We start from the raw sequence: 26,936 nt of genomic DNA, 5'->3' as shown, positions 1-26,936 counted from the left end.
ACACACATATTTGTCTGCGTCTTTGGAATTGAATGTGTTGTTTTAGTGCTCTTTGGATGACCCTTAACCTATGTTCTGCCTTACTCACCAAAATTACCAATGAATTCATCATTTCAGTTAAGAATATCAGATGCCAGCATGTTCTTTAGGAACACAATGAAGAAACTTGAGTACAGTATAACAATCTTTTTTTTATGTATATAAAAATAATAAAAGTACCAGGAGCAAATCTAGGATGAGGCGTTTAAGGGTGTAATCAATACCATACAGACAGGAACATACACGGCTCTCAAAATGTCTTTTATTCTGAAATGCCACATTTGATTTATTAAAGGTCTTGTTATATTCTTAGATAGTGGCTTAACAGTTCCTATGTCAGTTTTTATGTCGCTTTTGCAAGCATACATGTGTCGCGCCTACAAGGGAGACATTTTACACCACTGGAACATGATTTGGTAAGAAATCATTCCGCAGTGCATCTGCTCTTCTTTTCTCTTACATCTCCGAACAGCACGCCAGGGAAATAAAATTACGCTCATGGGCAACTTTTCAGCAGATAACAGGAAAAAAATTACAAAATGAGCCCATTAAACATGTAGCAATGCTGCTCATATAAATATATACTTGGGGCAAGAATACTCTATTCGCAGACCTACATACATCTAACAGCTTTTTGTTCAACACCTGAGCTTCGGTCATCATATATTAATGAGTTGCATTACTTAGATTTAATTTAATAAACTACTATTTAAAGATCCCCGCCTAAATGAGAAGGTACTGTAGATCAGCCGCAAGAATACGGGCAATAATGAATATTTACACTGTACACATTCCCAAGCTGCTCTCCGGTTCTCGTCCAGGGATACATCTCATATACACATATTGCAAATGGGCTAAGCACGTTAATCAGGTGTGATCAAAGTGGCGACACGTTCAAGAAGACGGCGCCTTCGCCACGCCCCAATAGTCCACGCCCCGACCAGACTGGGCAACCCGGGTCGACACCAAATTCAGGTTATAGCCTTTGATTGGCCGCCTCAAAACTCCTCGTGGACGTTCCTGGCATAGTCCATCAGCTTGCTGCCGGTGAAGTACTCGCTGTACTTGAGAATCTCGTCCAGCTCCAGACTATGGTTCTGGTTCTCGTCGGCCACCGCGATCATCTGCTTGGCTTCGTTCAGAGCGTTGTGCTCGTTCATCGGGTCCATGTACTCCTGGCGCACAGAAAATCAAAGACCAATTTGTATGAATTCCATTCAAACTATCCTTCATTAGCTGCCTTTAAACTTGTATGCACAACTATATAGTTTCAAAAAGTTGGGCTTAATTTGTAATTGAAATAGTTCGCTTGGGTCAAGCCTGTTCACCTTAGCCAAGAATAAGCGTAAAGAAACATCGGAATCAATCGGTGGTTGTGGAACGGAAGCGGGAGGAACTCACTCAAAATTGACATGCTCTCATGCTCATTCGACTAAATCGTCGGACGGAAATGAAAGGTGCGCGAGCGGCAAGATGATTATTCTGCCAAAATCGAGAACGCAAGCGGAGGCGGTGGATACCTCCAGCTCTTCCATGGTGACGATGCCGTTGTGGTCCGAGTCCATGACGTCCTCAAACTCCTTCCTCCGCTCGCGCACCCATTCGTCGTCCATTTCCTGGCCTTGCTGGTTCTCCACGGTGCCCATGGGGAGTGAGATGAACTCTGACAGGGTCAGCTTCTGGTCGCCGTCCTGGTCTGCGGCACGAGCGCAAAACATCCCGTTTGCATTTGGATACGTTCATACGAATGCCACCGACAGAATATCACCACTGGCCAATGTAAATAGTGGCTACAAGGTGTCACGAGGACTGCGGAGCACCTAAATCTCGCATGATCTCCTTGACCATGTACTTGAGCATGCCTCTGCTATGCTCCGGGTGCAGAAAAGACAGGAACTCCTGCTCGTTGAGCAGCTGGTCGGCTGGAGGGTTGTCAGCCTGAAACCAGCGGTCCTTAAGGCTCTCCAAAACCTCCTGAGCTGTGAGGAGCACCACAAAAACAACAAAGCGTCACCAGGGGCTTGTCATCCACTATAATATTCATGTTATTTTTTTCTTCGCCTTTCCCCATGGTGTGCTTTTGTTCTATTCGGTGTGCCATCGGCCATCGTTCAAACCATCTTAACTGCAAAAATGCAGGATATATTGCGTGTACTTTTCTACTTACTGTCCTCGTCCAGTTTAAGGTCTTCGTTATTCTTGATTTTCTCTGCCGTTTCCTTTTCATTAAAACCTTTGCTGGCAAGAAATCGAATTCTGTATTCGTCCCACGTCACGTGACCTGCACATTTCGAAAACAGGACATTTTTTGGAGGACAGAGACAACTTTTGCAGTTCGGCAAATAAAGTACAAAAAAAAAAAAAATCTTTTTGATATCAGCGTTTTCTCCACCTTTTTCATCCAACTGCATTCAGTTGTTTTTGCGCACTAAAATCTGAAATTGAATTATGTCTTGTTTTTAACCACACGCCCACTTACCGTCGCCATCGGGATCAACGGCATGGAAGCTGTTCTTGTTCTCCTTCATGGCCTCTTGAAAATGTTCCTCCGTCTTCTCCATAATCCAGCGCTGCATCTCCTTGGCGCTAACACTGCGGTCCTTGTTGAAGTCCACTCTGGGAATGGAATGTCACATTTTCCATCATTTTTTTTTCTTCCCATTTTGATGGTGAACATAAATAAAGTTAGCATTTGTATGAAGGCTTGGCTGCATCTTTAACAACTTTAGACCAAAGTTATATCATACTTGGAGAAGATGTCAATAAGCTTCTTTCTGTTTCGTCTCGGTTCAGAATCCTCTTCAAAATCCTCCATGTCTTTGCCCAAGAAAACCTCCTGGTGGAAGTCCTTATTGAGGTGGCCGTCCATCTCCATCTTCAGTCCGTTCAAATGGTCCGGCGGAAGAATCTCATTGTCGTCCTTGTTGGCTACATTCTTGTCTTTTGGGGCGGACATGTTCGCCGGTCGAGCCCTCACATGCGTCGCCAGCGGTAAGATCCACAAGAGTAGCAAAGTGGCCGCGAGGTTTGGCCCGCCAAGTCTTCGCCGTACTGCCATGACTTGCCAGGGAGAGATAATCATGACATCAGAATGTATGGGGCATTTCAATGGCTAATACATTTCAGGCACGTCAGTCTAGCGCTATTACTGCAACTGTTTGACACAAAGTGTGGAATTAGCCAGCACATCAAGCATAAGGGTGTGATAACCATTAAATCGCTTTGGTATTCACACGGTGATTTAGGCCTCTCTGCCAGCATGAAAGTTGAAATTCTGTGAAAAAGTCTATTGTCTTTTTTTGTCATGTACCTGGAATCAGACCCGTCTATGGGAATAATGTAGTTAGTTTGTATGTATCATGAGTGCATACCATTGGTATATTTATTCTGTTTGTGTTAGCGTATGTTTTGCTTCGTGTACAGTATGTACTCATCGTATTGCACAATTTGTCATTCTTTGTATTTACTTTTGCTTTGCATCGGTTCACTCTGATGTCTACAGCTAAATTAGCATTGCGACAAATCTGGTTTAAATTGTCTTAAATTCGTAAACAAGAGCTAAGTTATAGAATTATAAAAATAATTGAGCTCTTGGAAAGCAGCGCAAGAAACATTTTATTGATATTTACATAATTATATTAAAAGTTTATAGTATGAGTTCTCGCGCGATTCCCGGCAAAACACCGCAAGTTGACGAGTTCTCGCGTGATTCGCGGCAAAATATATGGGTTGAAATAAGTGCAACCAGGAACTAAATCTGAAGAATTAAAATGTTAATCAATCATCAGACTTGAATACTTGCATTAAAAAAACCGAATTGGGGTGACGTCAATTGTGTTTGTATTGTTTATATAAATGGTCACAGTGAACATTAGAATCTGAAGCTCGATCAATTTGAAACTACATTTTCACATGGTTTAAAAAAAAATCAAACTCAATTTTTTTCCCGCACAGATTGACGAATGCCTTTGATTTGGGACGCCCTGAACGAATGAGCTGGATACTACTTATGACGACTTAACATACAATATATAGGTTCGTTGCGCTAAGGAAGCTGCCAAACACGAAAGACAACTTCGTGACGTAAAACAACGAAGCCGCACTTGGCTAGAATTGCACAGTAAGCACTGCGGCCACACTCACCCGTGAAGAACCGTTATTAAGGCAAATATGCCAATGATCGTGGGGTGGGTTGGTGAGAGGCGAGCGGCTCCCCGAGGTGGCAGCGACCTGCTAATGCTAAACCAGGGATACGTCTCTTCCGCCGCAGCTGGCCGAGCGAAACCGAATGTCGCTTCCTGTAGACGTGGCTACCACGCTTGCTGTCCAATCTGGGGCGGCTCGCCGATCAAGAACGAAAGTAACAATCTCAAAAAATCAGATGGAAAGTTCTCCAATAAGAAATACGTCACGCGGTTTGGCACGATAGTTGAACGTCGTCAAGTTGTGAGTGTGACGAACTACACAGGAAGTCGCAGAAGGAAGTTGGACTTTCGCAATAAGGCCACAGTTTTGGCTATACGACACGCCCCCCACGAAATTTGGAATGATTTACGAACAAAAAAACTAACAATAACTGGTGAAATAAAACGCAACTGTAGCCGTTGTAAATACAATTACTAAATGTGATCTAAACTAGTAACTTTAACAACTCCTAAAATAGCCCCCTCCCCGTCAACATCTTCATCTTATTTCTTATGTCTATAAGTGACTGAATGTAATCGAAGAACGAAACCCCTGGAAGGGCACGCCCTTTCAAACCGGCCCAGTTTCTCAGGGATGCTCGATCTCGTGCTGTTCGAACAGTAAGGCCAAAGTGAAATCGAAAAGAGTTATTTGTTTGGAGGCTGTTTTTGTTGATGGGTTGCGGAACTCACGGGCTCGCGTGGAATTATGATTCCACATTAGCCTAAAGAATATGGCGATGTCTGACGTAGGCTTTAATTGATTTCATTTCTATGGCGTCGACCCCTTGCCTTTACCTTGGGTGAGGTTTAATGACTTTACTTCACGTTGCTGCCGCCAGGTGGCACAATGCTCAAATGTATAACAACAATAACATGTGACTCCAGCCTACCTATCTGCACCGATTGTCGTAATTAGGATGTCGCCACACTATTAGTTTTTTTTTTTTTTAATCCCTCTTTAGCTTCACCTCTTTCATGGATTGAAGAGACAATATACGTATCCGCTCAACGCGACTCCGATCTCGGGTTTTGGAGATCCACATGTCTGAACACACTTCTCGTGCATAAACAAGTTGTTTCCAAAGAATCTCAAGTGCTTCAGGTGATAGAGAACAGACCTGGGCCAGCGCGTGTGCTTGCCAACAGTAGAAAAGGAGAGGGGTGGGAGGATGACTCACGATAAAAACTCCACCGCGGTCCCTCCTCAACACTCAGAAAGTGAACAGAGAGAACATGGATTCACACAGAGCACCGAGAAAACTCATTCCTGGCATCTGATGCCAAACAGATGTGAGTGTGCCGGGGGGAGGCAACCTTCAGCGAACCACCAGGGCACCTGAGTGTCATGCGGTAGGAAGATTGTGTTTCGATCCTGTGATAGGATTAAGGAATACTCAAGAGGAACCACTGGGAAGAGATTTGGAAGACTGGACCTCCCACCATTGTGTCCAAATGTCCCACCCAGTCAAAGACAGCAGCAATATCTTTTTCACAACCCCCCGACTTTGGCTGACCTCTGTCTTTTAGTCATCACTTTGCCGGCCGGATCCACTGCGCAGGGAGAACAAGAAGCAGCCGCTGCATAGCCTCAAGTTTTTGAACCCCCTCCTCTCTGCTGTTGCCTCTTCTAGTGTATCCCTTTGCCCCCGCTACCTCCCATCTTTGAGCTCACCCCCCAACAGAGCAGAAAGCGTGAAAAATCTCACTAATGGGTTTATTTGCTGTCAGGTCCGAGCCCACATGTCATTCCCTCGGAGCATTCTGCCTGAAACATTTCATAGTTGAGTAAGCCTGCAGCAAGTGGCCGAAGTAGGGTGAGGCGGGCGGGGGGCTCAGTTGCAGTAAGTCAGTGTGACTGTCTCTTGGACTTTTTGCCTCCTTCTCATCATTCAGGACGCTGGGGGCTGGTGAGCATCTTTGAATAGACGCTTCCCTCAGTGTAATCTGTCCCCATCAGGATCCTGGTGAAATCTTGTGGAGATGCGGTGTGGGACTGCTTCCCTGGTTGTGGCGCTTTGCATTTGTTGGACTTATTTCCTCTTGAGTGGAGTAGAAGCTAAAAAGGAGAGGAAGAAGCTGAAGGAGACGCCACTGCAACACACAGAAACCTACAACGTGACTTTGTCCAACAGCGAAGAAGAGTCTGGAATACCCAAGGTAGTGAGTAAAACACTCCAGAACAATTAAGATTCAGTGTGCCATATTACTATTGCTTTTTTGATGAAAAGGTTGCAGATAAGTGACATGAACAGATTTATCACCATTTTGTAGTCCCGGGGCAGAAAAGCGAAACGGTTGTGGGGGACAGGTGTGACCTCTGAGGTCAAACCTCAGCAGGATGCATCGAAATGTGTGAAATTCTTAATGGATGACTTCCACGGGTATGCCAGGAATGTGCACTGCTGAAGGCTGATCAGAGCATCAATTAGTGTGAAGTCTAGTGTGAATGTCCTCCAACTACTATGGAGGCAAATAAGGACCGTGTCAATGTCAATGTCTAATGGCAGACAGGAATGACATGGTTTTCCACACGTAAAAAAGGTGATGAGGCTTTCGTCTTTCATTGACACTTGGCGCTCACACTTTTACTCATCTGATCGCTTGTGGTGCGTTGTGTAATTACATATCTTACATATCTTACATATCTTACATATCTACGTTTAGTTGACAAAACAACAAAGCATCCGCCCGTCCACACGAACATGCCCTCTCGATTTAGCCTGATCAGCAATCAAGTCGAATGTCATCCTTTAGCTTAATGTCAAATATCAACATGGTTGAGACAAGTGAGGCGGTAAATGAAACTCTTCTTAAATGGACAAAGTCCAAGGATGCCAAACCTGCAGGTTATCAACCAATGTCCCTTCCAGATTTTAGTGGCACAGCAAAGACTTCAAACTGTCAATTCACAAGGAGTGTGAATCATTAGTTCCCGGAGACCATCCCTTAGTGTCCCACAGCACCAAACTGTCTCTGATCAAGGAGTCTGTGGCAGCTGTGGTCACCAAGGGTAAATTCATTAAACTTCCTTAAGCAATATCATATATATATATATATATATATATATATATATATATATATATATATATATATATATATATATATATATATATATATATATATATATATATATATATATATATATATGTGTGTGTGTGTGGGGGGGGGTGTGTGTGTATATGTATGTATGTATGTGTACGCCTGGCACAAGGGCACCAAAGACTGTGTGTTTGTTTATTGGTTTATTACTGACTATGAATATTTGTGAGTGCTTGCCAACAGGCTCAGTTGTTTGCTTTCAGCCCACCCATTATGTTGGCGTACAACTCATACTGTCCTATATAGTGGCTTTCTTTCCCGTTGGCCCCTACCTTTGGAATCTTACTCCCGTGGAAACAGGCAGTGAGTCCTCCTTTGTATCTATAAAGCACCGTGTAGGTGGTTGTGGTCCACTGCTGTTTATTTGGCTTGGTCTATCCTGTAAAAGCAGAGCCAATGAAGAATGACCTCGTGTCAACTCTTAGTCCGACAAAGATTATATCCCACTCAGATTTCGCTCACGTCCCATCCCACAGGTTCTGGAGTGTCTTGTTGTTTTCACAAATACCTTCCCGATGGCCACCTACCCTACCCGAAATCCACCATAGTAGCCCCGGTGTCATGATGTCATTCCTGTGAACGTTAGCTGGGTGGATATTTTGACAACCGTGGCAGTGTTCTTCCCAGTCAATTGATTCTGTCGTTCAAAGACGCAGTCTGACTCCGCTGTGTCTGGGACATCCAATCGGGGGGGGGGGGGTGTTACGGCCCTGGAAAGTGGGACAACCTGCTGTGTAAGGTCCTCACAAAACCCGTTAGAATGGATCCTGAAAGAGAACACCTTAACAGGGATTTGCTCTCCTTCAAATGCTCCCTCTCCCCTAACATTGTTTTCAACTCCTACAATCACTCCACTTTACACAATCTAGTGGAAGGATGGAAAACAGCACTGACGTGCGGCCATGTGAGATGTTTTGTATATGTAGGCACAACAATGGCAAACCACATTGGAAGTGTGCCAGATTGACAAATTACATCAGATTATAAACACACTTTGCAAAGTCTGTTAAAATACTCAAGGGGACAAGTCGCTCTTGTGCACGTTTGTAATCTTTACAAAGCGATATTGTGTTCTTACTTGCAACCTGCGACCAAACATTGTTGTAACAACTCAGTCATCTGTCCTTGAAACTTTTGACAACACGAGAAGGTTGTCATGTAAACGGCCCCCTCAAGATGCAGTTAAATGCCAGAAGAGGGTTTTTGCCATGTGTCACCTCTGATGACAACCTGACTTCTAGCTTTGCATAAACTACAAAATGTTAGCTCAAGTTGTCACACTTTTCTGTCTTCAGAGGCAAAAATGTGCCATGAAACAAGTCAGACTGCTTATTTAGTAAGTTCATCGCTCAACACACGGCAAGGAAAACAACGTCTGGTTAGCGGTGTCTTGGCGTGAAATGTGTGTTGTCAAACGAGCCAAACATTTACACTCCACGTTTGAATTTTTCCCTTCTCATGCCAACTGGAAAGGCTTTTTCAGGATGACCAGTCCCGCACGTGGGCCGCTCGCTGTGGCCAAACCTCAGATCATTTTCCATTTGAAGGTACTGGGATCACAAAAATGAGATGTGGACTTGTACATTTCAAGCAAATGCAATGCTCCCCGACCCTTCTCCTTGTCTCATCTTAAACCCTTGAGGAGAACGGAAGGCTCATTGCTCTCCACACAGAAGATGAGAGCAATCTGTCATTGTTGAGCGCTCCAAGGAATCTGCAATGACTGTAATTGGGAGAGGTAAAACAAACATCACTCACAGCGTGTTGATAAATGCTTGGATTTAGCCTAAAATGAGCCTTTTGTTTCCTCTCTTTCATCACTGGTGATTTCTGCTTGACATTTTGGATCAACCTCTGTCAGAACACTCTTCTTGTTCCATATTTGATGGTAATACCAAGGGGTGACACGTATGGCGATATTGCAGTGTTACTGATTTGATTTTGAGTCTGCTTCCTTTACATATCACATTATTGTCTAATGCCTCTTGTTGCTACTTAATTGAAATATGTGTCACAAAGGCAACTTTGCTTTCTGAGCAGAACTTTGATGAAATATGCAGATGTTGATTGATCTTGATGTGTATTTGTCCTGAAAATAAGGGTGGGATTTCACATTGCTCTTCCACTTCTTCTTTGGACAGAAACAGTCACAAACACTCACAACAGCGAACCTCAATAAGATTAGTTGTCTCATGTCAGCAAATTGAATGCACTTAGATTAGCAAGGATGCTCTTAAGCATTGCACTGCCTCGGGATCCCTTCCTCTCGGGATGTGATGGACACGGTGTGATCCCCATCCAGCCATGCATGGATGACTGCACAGGGAGGAGCACTGGCATGGAAAATAACAAGAGGATTATTAGACTCTTCATCATCCTGTCTATCTGTCCTTAAGCCTGCTGTGCAACACTTTTTTAAAAAAATCAGAAACAAAACAGCTCTCTCGTCCTATTCGTCAACTTGTGCTTTAGTACTTGTAAAGTTGATCAAAATTTATGGAAAAGTACAGAAGATGCCTAAGATGGAATCCCAGAGTAAAGGTTTCATGCTAGCTTTCAGCTTTATTTTCCATATAATCTGAACTGGTTGCCAGCCAATTGCAGGGCACACATAGACAGACAGCCATTCACACACTCAATCACACCTCGGGACAATTTAGAGCAGGCATGTCCAAACCCAGTCCTCGAGGGCCGCATATCCGGCATGTTTTGGAGGTTTCTGTCGTCCTAACACATCTGATTCAAATGATCAGCTCATCGGCAAGCTCAGCGGAAGCCTGACAACAAACCTGATCATTTGAATCAGCCGCATTGGATGACGGAAACATCAAAAACATGCAGGACAGGTGGCCCTCGAGGACCCGGTTTGGACATGCCTGATTTAGAGCATAGGAGTCAAACACTATTCCTCGAGAGCCGGTAACCTGCATGTTTTCTGTGCGTCTTTCTCAAACACACCTGATTCAAATGATCAGGATCATTTTCAAGCTCCTGCTTGAACTTATCATTTGAATTAGGTGTTTTGGGGAGAGAAATCAGCAAAACATGCGGGATACTGACCATTGAGGACTGGAGCATTACACCTGCGATTAAGAGTGTCCAATTCACCTGCCATGCATGTTTTTTGAATGTGGGAGGAAGCCGGAGCGCCCAGAGAAAGCCCAAGCGGGCTCAGGGAGAAAATGCAAACTCCATACCGGAAGGCGGTGTGGATTTGACCTCAGGTCCCAGAAATTGCAGAGTAAACATAGAGTGAAAAATGTTTTAAGGATAACGGCAAGAACAGTATGTTTGCATGTATTTGCCAGTACGATTGAACATGCGTATTTGCAAGTACATTTAAACATACTTGCAAACTCATGTACATTTGTACTTGCACAAGTCAATACCCTGTGGCACTCTCTGTTACTTGCCAGTTCCCTGCTTCTGTAAATATAGGAATTCCGCTTCAAATGGCCGTATTAAATACAGTTATGAATGTCACATTTTCATCTGTGTTTTGTAAATGGCCCCAAACTTGTTCTGGTTCACTTCCAGATTAGTTTATATGTGCCATGTCCTGGAGCAACACCGAGCATGGCAAATGCTGTTTGAGCAGATATAAATCCTCGTATCCTCAGGCAGACCTCTTGACACATTCTCTCACGACGAGCTGTTGACTGATGAGGCCACTTCCAAGGCACTGGCGTATCCGGGAATGATCAAAGATACAGCCTCTGCGATCTTTGTCAACTGTCAGACTGGTTCCAGGGTCCTCTCCATCCCCACTTGAAAACATCAATGCAATCAAAATCTAGTTCGAATTGCATAAAAGAATTGTTGCCCCTCTTTTCACTCTTCGAGACTTGCAGGAACCAAGAAGTCAGCGGTCCTAATTCTCTCGGACCTCAACCTAGTCCGGACACCACCTTCTCCAACTCCGGAACTCTGGTCATCAAGACAGAACGCGGCACGTGACATAACAGTTTCTTTTCGCTTTGATCCTCTAGGATGCGAAACTGCATGTATGAGATGGAAATCACAGTAACTCTTGCATTGCAATATAACCAGACTATAGCAGTTCTCTAATACCAAAATACAACAATGATGCATGTTGTGTAAAGGAAATGAATTCAGAATTCCATTGTGCTGAAATGCTTCACAATTGGAAAGAAGAAACATTATAAAGGAACAAGATGAGGATTAATTCGTTTATACAGTAATTACAGTGATTTTTTTTAGCTCATGAATTAAGGTGATAATTACCTTAGCAGTTGGCATTCATCCTTGAGATCAGAAAATCCTTGAGGGGTAAAATTTTATTCATTTAATTATTGTGTTAGCGTGGGTGTGTGTCTATGAATGTGTTAGAATAACAAGAATAGAATACGAGTGAATACCTGTTAATGATATGCTGTCTTTATTATGTTGGCAAAATCAATGCTATAGTGACTCACACGTCTGACAAGGCAAGACAAGGCAGCTTTATTTATATACATAGTTACAAAACAACATTTCAAGGCAAAAGAAAATGGAAATATTTTCTTCAGCTGACTGAGATTCATTGTAAAGTAGAAATATGTTTTGATCTCCTTGTTCCGGTCATAAACTGAACTGGAGTGTTACGTATATACACCACTTAATTGATGCTCTCTAAAACAGTACTACAAGAACTCATTAGGGTATGTAAAGGTATTACAGGTACCAGCAAATCTAATTTATTGTTTCTTAGGCCTTGTACACGTGTAACAATCCGCATATTCTCCTCATCGTCGTTGTTTATTTAAAAAAGTCACGTCTATAAGAAACCTCGTAGTGCAGTTTCAAATTCGTGTACAAGCATGCCAAGTCGCTAGGTGGCAGTAATGTTGCAAATTCAGTCCAATCAGAAAAAACTTCCGCCTTTGACATCACTGGTATCTGGTCTTCGGCGGGATACAAAGAGTAGCGCGATGACGCAAATTTCCATTGAAACTGGTCACACACGCAACCACGAAACTGGAGACATGGGCAAATCTTGGGCCGGAGACTTTAAAATATTCGCTTTTGATGAAAAAAAAAAAAAGCTCGACCACTTATAGCAAATAAGCAAATAGAGCAAAACGGGAACATTTACCGCCCGTTTGCAAGAACCCCGGCTAGGTGTAGACAAGGCCTTAATGTCATGAAAAAAAAACCCAGCATATTTATTTTCAAAATAAAAGCATAGGCACAATTTATTGCAAAAACATTTAAGTAGCTTTATATGTTTTTGTATTTATATTGCGATTAGTGACAATTTTCTGGCAGACGAGCCAGAAAGCAGACGGTGTTACATAACTTATATGGAGTTACTAATAAATACGCTGGCATTCAAACTCAATGACCTATAAAGCTTTTACCATAATGGATTTTTGCCCAGAAAATTTTGTATTGCAGACACCCTGCAGTCTGCCTGACATTGTTTGGTTGCCAAGCGAATCAATAATGACAACATTGGAATCCAAATATGTCAGCCTGTTCATCACCTACTAAGTAAAAATGAGAGGTCAATTTTATTTTTTACAGTTTTTATGTTAACAGAGAATTGGCTACAAAACACACACACACACACACACAAGCACACCATCCCTTTCAAAGTGTACCATTTATGGAAACTATTGGGCCCAAAAAAGTAATCTCATAACTTCTCATTTTCATTGCCTTTGTGTGTTTACAGCATCAGAAGCATAACCAAAACAGAAGAAAATCCAGCATGTTAACTTGTTTATTTAGTCTGCTGTCAGAAGAGAAACTTGAAATATTTGAGGGAAAAACGTGTTTTGATTCCAGCACATTGAGAAGGCAAACAAGACGCCACTTTTTTTTTTTTTTTTTTTATTGCAGTGGAACAAGAGGCAGGTCTTGTACAGTGAAAAAAAATGTGTTGGTTTTGCAGATAAGTGATCTGCGTCCTGCTGCCAAACCTAAACAAATTCCATTTCAGACGCCTCACCTTTCATGGCTCGTCTTTATCTCCTCATCTATCTTGACTGCAAGCTTTTGACGGTTGGTGAAAGGCTACTTAAGATTGAAGCATTTGGAATCCTTTCAGGCGCTCGTTTGACATAAAGTACAATGCACAGAGTAATACGTGAAAATATTGTGTCCAAATATCTGGGAAAATTTCATTTGTGGCTAATGGAGGCCATGTAGTAACTTAGGAGTGAGTTGTTTCAGATAAGTACACAAATTTAATAGTAGCTCAACAATATTAAATCACTCGATTGTTATCTTAATATAAACAAGTACCGACAGTCCACTACACTGATATGCATTGTAAAGTTTTTTTATTTTTTCTTGTCAACCATCTCTCCGCATGCCAAGAAATCATTTACTTTGTTTTTGTTTCTCTGAGGCTGTTAGGGAAAATAGGATTTGACAATGCATCCCAATGAAATATCTGGATAGATAAAATTAGCTTTACAAAATTGATGTTTGTTTATAAAGACCACTAGCCTATCTTAAAATGAACAATAATTTAGCCTCTTAGCATCTTAGTGACACCGTGACACTGACTAATAGCAGACCAGCATCTTAGTGACGCATTGCAGAGCAGGCAGTTTGATGCAAACAGAAAATAAGATTTAAGATTCAAGAGTTTTACTGTCATATGTATAGTATTATTATACCACACAATGAAATTCTTATTCTGTTCACTTCCAGAGCAAGAGACTACATTCCATAATTGAGCAAATAGATAAATAGCAATGAAAAAATAGCAATAAAACAATAAACAGAAACAATGGTGCTAATAATACAGTGCAAAATATCATGTAGTGCAAAATATTATCAATGCATGCATTATTTATGCATGCAGTAAGAGCCAGATTGGTGCAATATCTCATTAATCAATTACCTAAAAAAGCCTGAAATGGGAGGCAAAACAACATAAATACTTACATACATCTTGAGGAGTAAAGTGGGAAAAATGCCGGAGAAAGGGGACGGAAAAAAAAACGTAGTATTGCAATTCTTAAGGTGAAAAAGCCAGGGATGCCGTATCCTTGGGGTCCACTGTGTATGTGTGGGTTTTAGCCCAGCGTGTTTATTTACCCCAACGAGTATGAGGTAGCTGATGTGTAAGTGTGATGTGTTTAACCCTTGACATGTTGTCATCAGCTGAAATCTGAGCTCCCTCGTGCCATTTCAATGCTTTCCCTTTTATGTGAAATGCCTTTGCAGTAAAGATAAAAAAAAGGAAAAAATACTGCACAAGAGTTAAATTCAGGAGGGTACTTTTTACCTCACAAATAAATGACAATGAATGAAACTTTAACTTGACAAATGCCATCTTAATGTGTTGACACATACGTATTATGGTGTCAAATGATTTATTACAATCAGTTTTTACCCGAGTTTAGTGTTTAGTTTAGTTTTGATGATTATTTGGGTAATTAATTTGTTTGGAAGCCATTGTTTCAAGAAATGCGGACAAAAGTGGTCTGTATATCTTAGTTTTACCCTCCAAATCAATAGGAAGCAGCATAATTGTAATGCTCGCATTTCCATTTGTTGAATTAAACACATTTTATTGAGAAAAAAAACTCTTGGCATGGCTTTTGTCCTGTATTTTCTACTGATTGTGTTTTGTACAGCTGTTCACAAGTTTCAATTTTAAGTTTGAAGGGTGTGGTTATATAAAAGCAATTTTCCCTGTTTGGAAAAAATAATCCTCTAAAATTTGTTTACCCAGATAAATTATTACAAACATGATTTTTATCCTAATCAGAACTAATCCACTTCATATGAAAACATTACAGTAGACAGTCCACACAAGAGAGACAAGGTATTTTGTTTATTAATTTGTCGTTTACTGTGTCATGGAAAATAGTTCAAGTGTTGCATTGATCAGTATATGCTCACTATCTATCTATCTATCTATCTATCTATCTATCTATCTATCTATCTATCTATCTATCTATCTATCTATCTATCTATCTATCTATCTATCTATCTATCTATCTATCTATCTATCTATCTATCTATCTATCTATCTATCTATCTATCTATCTATCCATCCATCCATCCATCCATCCATCCATCCATCCATCCATCCATCCATCCATCCATCCATCCATCCATCCATCCATCCATCTATCTATCTATCTATCTATCTATCTATCTATTTTTTTTAACAAAATCAGAATACATGTACCTTCTTTTTGCAGGTTTCTGACAACCAGAGAGTGGATCCATTGGGATCATGGATGGACTTTGTCAAGCGACCAGTTGGCAACTTCCCAGCAAAATGTCGTAAACGAAAAAGACCACTGGTAAACCCAGCAGATGGCAGAAAATGTCATACTGTTTCAAATTTGAACCCAAATATACTTCAGGTTAGCTAATATCTCCTGTTGAGATGAAATAGACTTGAATTTACTGATCCATACCATGACACATTCCGGGATCCTTTCATTGGTGTACCAAGGGCAATAGTAGGCTACCTGTCACGGCGGGTGGGGTGAGCAGGGGGGGACCCAAAAAAAAGCAGGAACTGAGAGTAAGTGGCTCAAAAATGAAGGCTGAATAAGTAAACGAGGCAGGAACAACAAAATAGCAAAAACTGGGCTAAGTAGCAATCGAGCTAGAAACTAAAATGAACTCACGGGGAACAGCAGAGTGACGGCATAGCAGCAAGGAAAATAAGCAATGACCCTTCAAGAACTGAACCCAAAACTGGGACTTATATACAAGAAAACTGATTAGGGAAACACACAAGACCTGGAAGGGAACAAGAGGCAGAGAAAGCGGATTGGATGACACGTGGGGGGGCAGGTAAACAGGCAGGTCGACGAGATCAAGCTAACGAGACACAGACAAGAAAGGCAGACGCGCGAGAAACATAAACATGAACTTAATAACATAAACAAAACCCACACAACCCAAAAAACAACTAACCCCAACCAAACATTACACTACCCGAACTTAACCATTTTTGGACATAGAATAGTGCCTTCCAGAATGGAAATTTTTATTTATTTTTGTTATAAGGAGACACCTGACATGAAGAAAGACGTACTTCATTGTTGTCTCGTTTGTTTACCATGTGACCCTTGTTCTTTTTATCGGTGTTCCGCCAACTGCTGGCAGTCCTAGACAGTTTTACCTGGAGTGGCAAGGAGTTTTTGGGCGGTGGTTTAACATCCGCACGGGCCATCCCGCCCAGTACTTGGTGGGATTTTGGAAACTTTTAGTTCAGTTTGCCTCGGGGCCATTCTCTAAGTTGGCAAATGGAAAGCTGACTGCTGTTTCACATTCAGATATTATTTGTCATTGTAGTGCGCTAAAGCGTGCACAGAACAAAATGTCATGGCGTTCGACCTGCACAGTGTTAGAAAGAAATATAAATAAACTAATATCGGACCAGGTGTCTTCACACACCGATCGCTTCACGATCTGATGTCCCCGCTCGACAGCAAGGCCGAGACATCCAGCAATTCACGCGGCTCCCCTACTATGGAGCTTGCGGCTTGATTGGCAAATTCTTCCAGCCCACAGCAACAGAGGCGGGATGCCTCACAAGCTTACGGTTTGGCCTCTGTTAGTGCTGTGTTGCTTGTCTCAAAGATTAAGCCAAGCAAGACCACATTACCAACATTTCTAAACTTCCACACCTTCCAAAGGACCCACCATTGTAGTTCTCCCCATATGCCATTGAGGTAGCTTTTAAAAGCATTCCCGCCATTTGATTGGGATCTGTAACATGCAACTTACCTTTCTTGCACATTTACTGTATCTAGTAGTGTTCTTTGTATGGAAGGAGCATATGAATTCAGTCGGCTGGAGCGTTGACTGACAAATGCAAATTTTATCACGGCCCTCCATAGTGAAACCCTTTCCTGCCACTGCTACTTTCCTGCCAGCATGGCCGCTTGAAAAAAGGCACATGGGAATTGGTCACATGAAGTTTGCAGTTCTGTTGGACGCAACTATTACATTTTGAAAGGCGGGGGATTGAAGTCAAAACACACGCACAATGCAGACAATATAAGGAACATTAATCACCATTTTCTTGTGAATACAGATAGATTCTTTGACGTTGTAGGCGGAACAGTTGGAGTGACAAGATCAGGGGGGCAGCTGCCACTTTTCCACACAATAACACCACCTATGCCACCAACAGATACTAGACGCAAGGTTTGCTATTCTAAAATGTGACTTCAATCATTTTGTGTCCGTCTTTCACTAGCCAGGCCCACCTGGTCCTCCAGGTCCTCCGGGTCCACAAGGACCACCTGGCTCACCTGGAGCTGAGGTGACCCAGGAAGTTCTTCTTCAAGAGTTCAAAGACATGATAAAAGGTAGAAATATGTTGGTCGTCCAGCCACAGGACACTTAATCTGTACGTCTTAGGAAAGCACTACCTGATTCTTTTGGATGATGATCTCGTAACAGAAGCTACAGAGAGACGGGCCGTGGCAGTGGATAGACAACCCGCTTCCAGCCAACTGCCCGTAGCTCTCCTCACGCTGCAGGAGGGCATGACGTCCTACCGGAGGATCGATGAGGCTTTCCATTGCAAGTTGAAGGGACCCACGGTGGTTGACAAGAAAACTTTGATGGAGCTCCAGAATTTTCAAACAGTAAGTTGCTCATGGAAAACGTTAAACGATGTGATACAAAAAGACACTTTCAGTTAGCGTCGTACTGTCTTTACTTTTTGCACTTTTTAAATGTGATTTTCTTGTGAACATTTGGACACAGTTTGAAGATTTGTCCATATTCTTCTGAAAGAGTTCGCAAACTGTTTTTCTCAACCGTTTGCTTCTCAGTTTTTAGCCAGTAGTGGGAAGGGTTTTGTGTTTTGTAGTAGTCATTGTTTGGATTGCATGTGGCATCATCCCTTCAGTGGTAACTGGCACTGGTAAAACCCGAAGTTCCACCCAAAGACCAAGCAGTCAAAAATATCAGTTCAATTCCACACATCACTCTCTGGACGCCACACAAAAGCCACTCTGTCTGTGACTTGGAATACAGTTTGGACTGAACAGAAATAGACACTGTAAGAAACAGCTAGCTGTAGTGGAAGAAGCCTGTTGACGCTAGCATAGCAGATTCTTTATACAGTAGATGGAGGTGGACAGGCTGGGGCTAGCTGTGTAGTTGTGACATACTTGGATAACTGAAAAACACATGGTCCCACAATGAAAGCTTTTAGTCCTTTTGAGCCAAATACTAGTTTTCTTCTGCTTTGTTTGTATCAACCCCTTCTACTTAATACCTGAAGCAGTTCAGTTGCGTCCGAATAAACCTGGAAAATGAAATCTTCATTTAAGTTCTCCAAAAAACACAAACAGTGACATACCGACGTATGATCTGTAAACACATGAGACGGATGAGTCAGTGAATACCTAATAGGGTTTGGCTTTAGCATGTGCAGAGAAAAAAAAAAACAATCAAATCACATCATAAATCTGAGACACATCATTAAATGTGTCAAACTAATATATTATTATTATTATTTTTCGGAATAGACAAGATTGTCTCATCTTGCTTGATTGCTATTGGACCTTTTACTCTGGGATTTAAAGTCTAAAATTTGCCCAAGCACAATCTAATTCCTTCTCTCAGACATGAGTTTCCTCTTCAAAACAAAATGTATTTCTACAACATTGATCCTGAATCTTATATGTTTTCAGCCTCCAGCCAAAGGAGCCTTCTTGAGAGGGTCAGGCATGGACCAGTCAACAGGCAGATTCACTGCTCCCATCACAGGGATCTACCAGTTCTCTGCTAATGTGCACATTGGTAACCGTCTGCCAGTCTGTCCAGCTGTCCGCCCGCCAGTTTATCGAATGAAATTGAATTTTGGGACCACTTAAGTATATGTCAAGATGTTCAGAGTTACCACTCACTTTATGTGTAATTGACTTTTAAGCCACAGCATTAAACACCATTTTTAAACTATGAAGAAAGGAGCAGAAGGCTCACTTGAAAAAAATAAATTAATAACAGATGTATTTTTTTTTTCAACATCAAGCCAAAAATTAATCACAGATTGTCTCTGTGCTTGTACAAGGACCGCAAACAACTCACATTACAGTAATGTAAGTTTGTGTAAGTTTCCTTGGTGCTCCATGCATAAATTACGGTACTCTGGTCCGCTGAATTGGTTACCTGCGGTCACAAGGCAATGCCAATAATGGCATTTTATTAATTTCAAATCTCTGCACAGTCCACATCTTTAAAATGCTACAATTTCTATGGTAAGCACAGAAGTGTTACATTGAAAGCAACATTTAAATATGGACTTTTTCTCAGATCACAGTGAGGTGAAGAGAAGCAAGACCCAGCTGAAAGCCAGGGATAATATCCGTGTATTAATCTGCATCGAGTCACTTTGCCACAGATACACGTAAGTATTACACATTTAGACGAGTGAAGGTGCATGCTTGAATGCCAGACACGTGCTCTGCCGCTCACCTTCCTACTTTTACACATTTCCTCCTATGAAATAAAGAAGGGTTCTATAATAATCCGTTTTCTATCGTGCAACTTTTCATAATGTACATGTAATATTTTGGGTAACATTTCAATATCCTTATCCAAATTAGTTAAGAGGAACTTTGCCATTTTCAAACAAAACACTGAGCAAGATGAGAATTATGTCAAATCTTTTTTTTTTTTTTTTAAGTACTAATCAGATGTAAATAATCCAGCCAAGAAAAGTGAGGTCGATGACAGGACGAGGCTAGCCGTGTATCCATGTGTTTATTCCCAATCATGACACTAACCTCGACTTAAGCTGTCCACCTGGGTCATGTTCCAAACTGTTTTTTAAGCATCTAATTAATAATGACATATATTAAATATATTGCCTTTCTTCTGCATTCAATTTAAAATAGTTTGAAATCAATTCCCTACGCCTTGTATTTTTTTAATTTTGTTTTACACACCATCCCAACTTGAAAAGAATTATGGTTCCTAAAAAAAAAAAAAAAAAAAGTTAAAAGTATAAGATTTGGGCAGAAGAGGGATCATTTTTCCTAAGCTCTTTTTATGAATCGTCTTCAGACAGTTTTCACATGTACAACAAAAGGTCTTGTTTGTTTCTTTCTTGAGTCTGCCCCTTCTTTCGGAATAAGAGACAAAATAGAAAGTGAGGAGAAATACGCAAGCGCAACGCCTCCGTTTTCACAATATTGAACTCTCGCATGGTATCGTGCATTGTGGGGATTCAAAGTCCAAAGTTTTGTATGACCTGAAAACATCGAATTCCTGAATTACAAAGGCACATTTTATCCATGAGGTTCCCATGCATCACCTCAATGAAATGTTTTGATACTTACTCAGAAGCTAATAAATCTGACTGCCAGCGCGGTGTAACATTCCTGACATTCTCCATTTGCTTATTCGTTTACTTTGACCATGTAAGAGTGTCATTTTACTGCTTACCACCGCTGCACTTGAAATCGTGTTCAAAAGTTCACGCTGTCTCAATTTAGATGAAGCCTGGCTATCTTGTGTACTTAAAGCACATGATGCATCTTCAAATGACACAGGGAAGTACCCGTGTCTGAATGTCTTGGATGATGTGCCCCCTCAAACCAAAGCAAACACTGCAGGTCATCAGGAGGAGAAAAAAAAAAACACAGTTGGGAATTCATTAATCGATCCTTCTATCTATTTTCCGTAGGACCTCTCCTCATCAGGGTCATGGTTGCGCTACCTCGGTTAAGGTGCACAGCCAGGACTGGTCTCCAGCCAATCACAATGCATACAAAGAAAAATGATCTTTCACTCTCACATTTACACACAACGAACCATTTACTGTCTTCGCTTAACCTAATAGACTTGTTGATTTTTAACTTGTCCTTTTCTCTAAATTGGAGCCATGCTTCAGGAAACAAGAGTCACTCTTGTCGAGGGCAAAATAACGTAGTGTTTATATTGGAGAAGGGACTCTACCTGCCAATGGCAGTTTTGTGGGTAGTGTCGTTCTTGTTATTATTCCATTCAATTGCAAGAATGGCTATGAAGGCCAAGTGACCGTGATTGATTGTTGTTGTTTATCAGAAGCTAAACTATGGAAGTTCTTGAAAAGTGATGAAAGGACAGTAGTTAAGTGGTGTCTTAACTCGTGCGCTCCCTCTGTTTAGAGATAGATTCTCAACTTTGTTCTAGATAGACTCCCTAATTCCCCTCTCAAACCATCTGTCTTGTGAGTTTATAGTATGTACATTTGTATACGCTAAAGTGCTTTTTCACTTTGAGGTGCAGGTACATGGTTGAAGTGATGTCTTTTCTGTGTCTTCAGCTGCATTTCACCTCATTTTTTTGTTTTTATTTCTTGCAATTTATTTCACAACCTCCATAGACAAGTAGCAGATTCTAACAAGAGAAGTTGAGGTTTTAACATTGCCCTTAATTGGTTGCAACACATTTTAAATGACATTTCATGACTGTTTTGTTGCTGGCAAACAAATCACGTGAGTGACTTGCTGTCACGACATCCATCCATCCATCCATCCATCCATCCATCCGTCCGTGATGGATCTGAATTCGGGCACTTGGGGGGGGGCACCCTGAACTGGTTGCCAGCAAATTGCAGTGCTGTTATGACATCTAATCGGGAAAACCTAAAGGAGCAAAAGCTTCAAATTTGCGATTGGCACCACTCTTGTTTTCTTCACCGTGCACTTTTTTTGACATACTTCTCTGGGGCTATAACAACGAATGTACCCCCTCTCTCCACAGAGAGCGAGCAGTACACCGTTGAGGCAGAGAATGAATATTTGAAATGATCATTTGTTGTAATATTAAGTTTAATATTAATCTATGCTCACTGGTTCTTACTCACGTTTGTGAAAACTATTGTAAATGTTGGCAGCTTCTAAACTTGAAAGAGGTACATATGATTTAATTCCAGGATCAATATTTCAATAAGAATTTTTCCTGGTTAGCTTATTTAAATCATGTTCGCACGCAAGAGAACGAGGACAGTTGTAGTGTCATTGTTGATCTATATTAACAGCCGCCTTCCAACTAAATAGACTCTATTTAGTGTGAAAGCGGCAGATAATCATGGCTTCAATGTGGTTTGGAGGGGCCATAAAGAAAAGCCACTTTTAATGCTTACACAATCACTATAACTGTGATGGTCAAACCCTGTCCGCTATCCATGGAATGAAATTTTGCTTTTGTGTGTCACGCAAAATGCGACAAGACTGCTTTCAACAATGAAGGGACAGTTAGATTTTTTTGGTGTGTGTCGTGTGCATTATTTGACTTTCCAGAACGGGCTGCATGATGATGTGGTTGCACAACACACCTCCAACGTAGTACGGAAGCAGTCAGTAAAAAAAATAAAAAATAAAAAAAAAAATACAGAGGTGGAGAAGAAGTGTATCTTTTTTTGTTTCAATATCTATATAGTGACCTGTTAAGATTTAAATCATAGTAAATGAACCTTATTATTATGTGAAACACCCCTATAAAAAATGTTGCGTCTACACACGTTGATTTAAAAGTATGCGTCCCTGTCAAAATGATGTATCTAGGATGCAGGGAAGCAAGCAAATGAGAGCAGTGCGATGAGTTGCATTAAGTACGTTGACATTTGCGTTAGAGCTAGGGCTCTACAAAAATGACATCAGAAAATACGATACTGTATAGAAGTGTAGGAATAAGCAACAGAAACACAATTTTAGGTTTTCAACAGCCTTTGACTCATGTTTCACTTTTCTTCACAACAAATAGATGATTTACCTTTTCAATTGAACAATAAATTATGTATTGACATCAATATAGACAGAAAATAATTTCAACTTTGCTATCTCAATAATAATTTCATTGGTAAATGGCATTTCAAATGCAACGACCAGAATAATAAATATAAAAGCAACTAACCAAGACAACTCAAGGGTTTTTACGACATTTGTGTGGACAGCAAAGTAAGAATTTCATTGTACAGAGAAACTTCTTTCGACTCTTAATTCAACGCAGATGACAGACAATGTGATAACCGCTACTCTTTCTTGGCGCCAATGAAGTATTTCAAATGAGTTCACCTTTGCCATCTTCATTTATTTTACTGTTCGTGCTCATTTTAAATTTGAACTCTTCTTTCATATTGTCGAAATAATTCCTTTGAATACACTTTGCACTCCCCCTTCGGCTCCCGTTTCAGCATCTCTCGGCATGTTGTTCATTTACGACAAAAAGCTATAAAAGAATACCCGGACTGGGACCAAATGGAGCGAATTCCTGATCCAGATCATTGGGATGTAAATCTCTTCAGCCGGTGTTCTGTCCGTGTGTTTTTAAATGTTTTAAAGCTCTGTGTCACAAACACGCTGGCTTATGGTTGGCATTCCGTCAGTGACTCGCCTATTCTCATAGTTGAAGCAAATTGTAATGGGGTGTCCTCTTCTCTGTCAATACACTGTAGAGTCCGTTCCAGAGGACCCATCCACCTATCAGTTTTCTCTCCTTCCATTATTTCAACAGGCCACAGTGAAAACAAAGCGTAACGGCGGTTGCTGATACCGAAACAACACACACAGACAAATTAGGGTTAGTCAGCACGGTTAGCATAGTACGTTCCCCTCGAGCTACCCAGGTACGAAACCGTAGACCAAGTCGCAACTAGGAGCTCAGAAGCTTCCGAGTAGAGTCCTAGTGGAACCTTCCCTACCCAGAATGTTTTTCTGTGTGAACGGGAACGGGAACTCACGCTACCAGGGTACAGCGGAAGAGTTCCCGCGGTGTGAAAGGGGCTATTGAAGGCGGATCATCACCCGAGGTTTAGCGGCCCTCGGAGTCCGCGGCCCTTAGCATCTGCATTTTACACCTAACGAGTGAGCCGGCCCTGATTACACAAGCCCGAACAAAACTTCCCTGAGCAAAATTTTCAATGGAAAGTTTTCAGAAAGCTAGTGAATAAGTGTCCATATGCCAGTGCAAAGATCTTTGCGATTATAGTGAATGCCATTTTACTTCCAGCTCATTGGAGATGATCGTTGGCTTGGAAAGTAACAGTCGGATCTTCACTGTGAGTGTTCAGGGACTCCTCGAGCTTCAGGTGAGTAACCTATGGACCCGTGACTTCATTTGGTGGTTTTGTCTGGTCAGGGAAGAACACAGTTAGGGTGGGTAAGTGACTTACACAATCTGTTGACTTATTTCGAAGGCCGGCCAGTACACCTCCATCTTTGTGGACAATGCGAGCGGTGCTTCCGTTACGATACAGAATGGTTCCGACTTCATGGGCGTGCTCCTCGGCGTGTAGCGTCACACAGTGGCTGTTTGCTCTGGCTTTCCTCCCATGATCTGCTCACAGAAGCCACCGCATGACAGTACGGCGACATTCCGAGTGAGTCCGAGTGACCTCATGCTCTGTGCTAGAGTGTGGTTTGAAGGGGGCGGAGCTTAAGTGAGTTGTGTTTGTTCGATCGCCGCTCTCCCTTCTTGGACAAACTCATCACGCTGCTTCATTAAAAGAATGACCTGGACATGCAACATGTCATTGTCATGCTTGTACGGCTTTTTAGTCAACGTAGTGTGTGTGCCTGTTTGTGTGTGTGTATATACAGTCATGCTGTCTTTCATGTGTTGTACATTTTCAACGATGTAATCCCAATTTTTTGTGATAATGTGAGGGATGATGACCTAGGAACAAGCAGTGAACTATCTTTTCTGGTTGTGGTTGTCATGATAACACTCTTGTATGTCGCAGCCATGTGTATTTGACCCATCACCATATGGTGTATATCAACGACTGTTCCAACACATTCCTGTTATATATTTTTAATTTATCATAATGGCATAAAACTGTTTAGGAGTGTACTTAAAAATATTTATGTTTGAGAAAATGTATGGAACTTGAGTTATTTGACTGTTAGATTCCTGCAGCAATAAAAGTATATCTTTTTATCCTTTTGTACTCCATGTGACTACTGTCTACATTATACAGTAATACAGTCCTCCCTGTGCGCTTCATCTTTCACGCCCTCAGTGCTTCGTGTTTTTTTTTCCATCAAAAAAAAAAAAAGAAAGAAAAAGGCAAAATGCGCTGTGGAGGTTTACTGCATACCAAACACACGAGTTGACTGCTAACGCACATGGGATCGGCTTCCGGCACAACATCAACCAATGACGACAGGAGTGGAATACAACCCCTCAAATACATCAGTTAATCAGCTCAATCCTACAAGACACGTGATTGGATCCTGGCCAATGAGGACAGGAATTATAATCAACTCCTACCCTCAATGGTTGATATCACGAGCCAATTACATGTCTCGTACAAAGAGCACAGTTGTAATAAACTGGAATTCCGTGTGATCATGTTTGGTTAGCAATAAGCTCCACTCTAGGGCAAAGTCTGAGGCCCATCACTCTAAGAGCGACTCCGGCTCTCTGTATTGTACCGTCTGAGGTTTAATAATTAAAGATTTAAGTGAATATGTGTACTGGGCTAATTTTTGTCTCAAATATGTACATTTCAAATACTTTTCATATTTGAAAAATTCTGGGCCCCGCATACACATGCACAAAATCTCTGGGGGATTCCTACTTTGCAGATTTCACATTTTGCGGTCCCCATTAATCCTGAAAAAAGAGTGAACACTTAATCATACTGAAGATGAATATGTTAGCATACAAGTACTTCATCCCATTTTGGAGCTTACAAAACTGTCTGTTTACGTTCAAACAGAAATTTAAAGCACCCAACTCTTCTTTATTGATTAACAACTTTAAAAAAACAATTGCTGCGTACAATGTCCTATACAATGTGCTATACATGGAGTACCTTGCTTCATTACATATATGCCGAAGTGAGGTTTAATAAGTGTTTATTTAAAGACTAAGCCTTCCTGCCATTAATGCGTTCACAATGCATTAAAAAATACATGTTAGAAATCCGCTAAGCTCACACGTTTTCAGTCTGAGCTCCAACCACAGGAACGTTATGCCAGCTCAGGCGAGACCCTCTTTGCATGTTTTTACTCCTCTTCAATTTCATGTCGTTTCAAACTGCACTAAAAATAAGGGAGAGGGTGGAGACTGTCCGTCAACGAGTCCAACTAACAGACAAGCCCCTGCTCAGACGCCAGGGACGAGCACACGTACGCACGCACGCACACACTGCCTTGTGAGTTTTAATTGTCTCGATGCTGTGTGTTTTTTTTTTTTTTTTCCAAATTGTGTTTAATGACAGCTATGTGTGCATGCCATAACGCATTCGACTGCCCTGCAGTGGAACATAGAGCCTGCCAAAAAAAAAAAAAAAAGGCTTGCGAAAGCACTCTTGACAGGAATTTCCCATCGCACCATTATCAGCATCAGACAGGCTGAGTGATGGCAATTACATGTGTCCAAATGCTGAGAGACACTCTTGCTTGTGCTTCCCTCCAGAGTCAAGTCTCTTCTCATGAATGGGCCCCATTGTCAATCTGCGAGTCGAGTGTGTGTGCGTGTGCGTGCACGCGAGCGCGCACCCAGCCATAATGAAGCTTTGATTAACACATTCCTCCACCTCCACGACCTGACGGCGTCAAGCACACGTCTCACACCTCTGGAAGAATCCATGCTGGAACTAAATTGGGACTGTCATAAAGGCAGCACATAGTGGAATTGTTTACATTTTGAACAAATTAGGATGACATT

General features: G+C 41.5%; 2 protein-coding genes across 5 annotated transcripts; one reads left to right on the top strand and one right to left on the bottom strand.

Moving 5' to 3' along the window:
• Positions 1–279: 279 nt before the first annotated feature.
• Positions 280–4,498, bottom strand: sdf4 (stromal cell derived factor 4). Its single transcript, XM_088409096.1, has 7 exons — positions 4,183–4,498; positions 2,787–3,099; positions 2,519–2,655; positions 2,207–2,320; positions 1,860–2,018; positions 1,560–1,735; positions 280–1,214 (listed from the first exon to the last, which is right to left on the bottom strand). The coding sequence occupies exons 2-7, from the start codon at positions 3,095–3,097 to the stop codon at positions 1,038–1,040; spliced, it is 1,074 nt and encodes a 357-aa protein (XP_088265222.1). The 5' UTR covers positions 3,098–3,099; positions 4,183–4,498; the 3' UTR covers positions 280–1,037.
• An 849-nt stretch (positions 4,499–5,347) lies between these two features.
• Positions 5,348–25,730, top strand: c1qtnf12 (C1q and TNF related 12). 4 transcript variants are annotated; one of them, XM_088436167.1, is made up of 8 exons: positions 5,348–6,386; positions 15,494–15,661; positions 17,515–17,626; positions 17,721–17,908; positions 18,965–19,073; positions 19,587–19,680; positions 24,270–24,348; positions 24,457–25,730. In XM_088436167.1, exons 1-8 carry the CDS (start codon positions 6,207–6,209, stop codon positions 24,553–24,555), a joined length of 1,029 nt encoding a protein of 342 aa, XP_088292293.1. In that variant the 5' UTR covers positions 5,348–6,206; the 3' UTR covers positions 24,556–25,730. The 4 variants fall into 4 exon arrangements, with proteins under 4 accessions (XP_088292293.1, XP_088292311.1, XP_088292302.1 ...); XM_088436185.1 differs by having other exon boundaries at positions 5,354–6,386; positions 15,494–15,598; XM_088436176.1 differs by having other exon boundaries at positions 5,356–6,383.
• Positions 25,731–26,936: the final 1,206 nt, after the last annotated feature.

The sequence above is a fragment of the Hippichthys cyanospilos genome, chromosome 2, assembly GCF_059441005.1.
Source record: "Hippichthys cyanospilos isolate Australia breed blue-spotted pipefish chromosome 2, RoL_Hcya_1.0, whole genome shotgun sequence".
Taxonomy (NCBI): domain Eukaryota; kingdom Metazoa; phylum Chordata; class Actinopteri; order Syngnathiformes; family Syngnathidae; genus Hippichthys; species Hippichthys cyanospilos.
This window is presented reverse-complemented; position numbering and strand designations above follow the sequence as displayed.

What these genes read in the sequence shown, in the direction of transcription:
- sdf4 (XM_088409096.1), bottom strand. Translation starts at nt 3,097, where the DNA reads ATGGCAGTACGGCGAAGACTTGGCGGGCCAAACCTCGCGGCCACTTTG. An exon ending in CGTTGATCCCGATGGCGACG is followed by an intron (nt 2,321 to 2,518) that starts GTAAGTGGGCGT and finishes CGAAATGTGCAG; the next exon opens with GTCACGTGACGTGGGACGAA. An exon ending in TCACCATGGAAGAGCTGGAG is followed by an intron (nt 1,215 to 1,559) that starts GTATCCACCGCC and finishes TCTGTGCGCCAG; the next exon opens with GAGTACATGGACCCGATGAA.
- c1qtnf12 (XM_088436167.1), top strand. Translation starts at nt 6,207, where the DNA reads ATGCGGTGTGGGACTGCTTCCCTGGTTGTGGCGCTTTGCATTTGTTGG. An exon ending in TGAACCCAAATATACTTCAG is followed by an intron (nt 15,662 to 17,514) that starts GTTAGCTAATAT and finishes GTCTTTCACTAG; the next exon opens with CCAGGCCCACCTGGTCCTCC. An exon ending in AGGGACTCCTCGAGCTTCAG is followed by an intron (nt 24,349 to 24,456) that starts GTGAGTAACCTA and finishes CTTATTTCGAAG; the next exon opens with GCCGGCCAGTACACCTCCAT.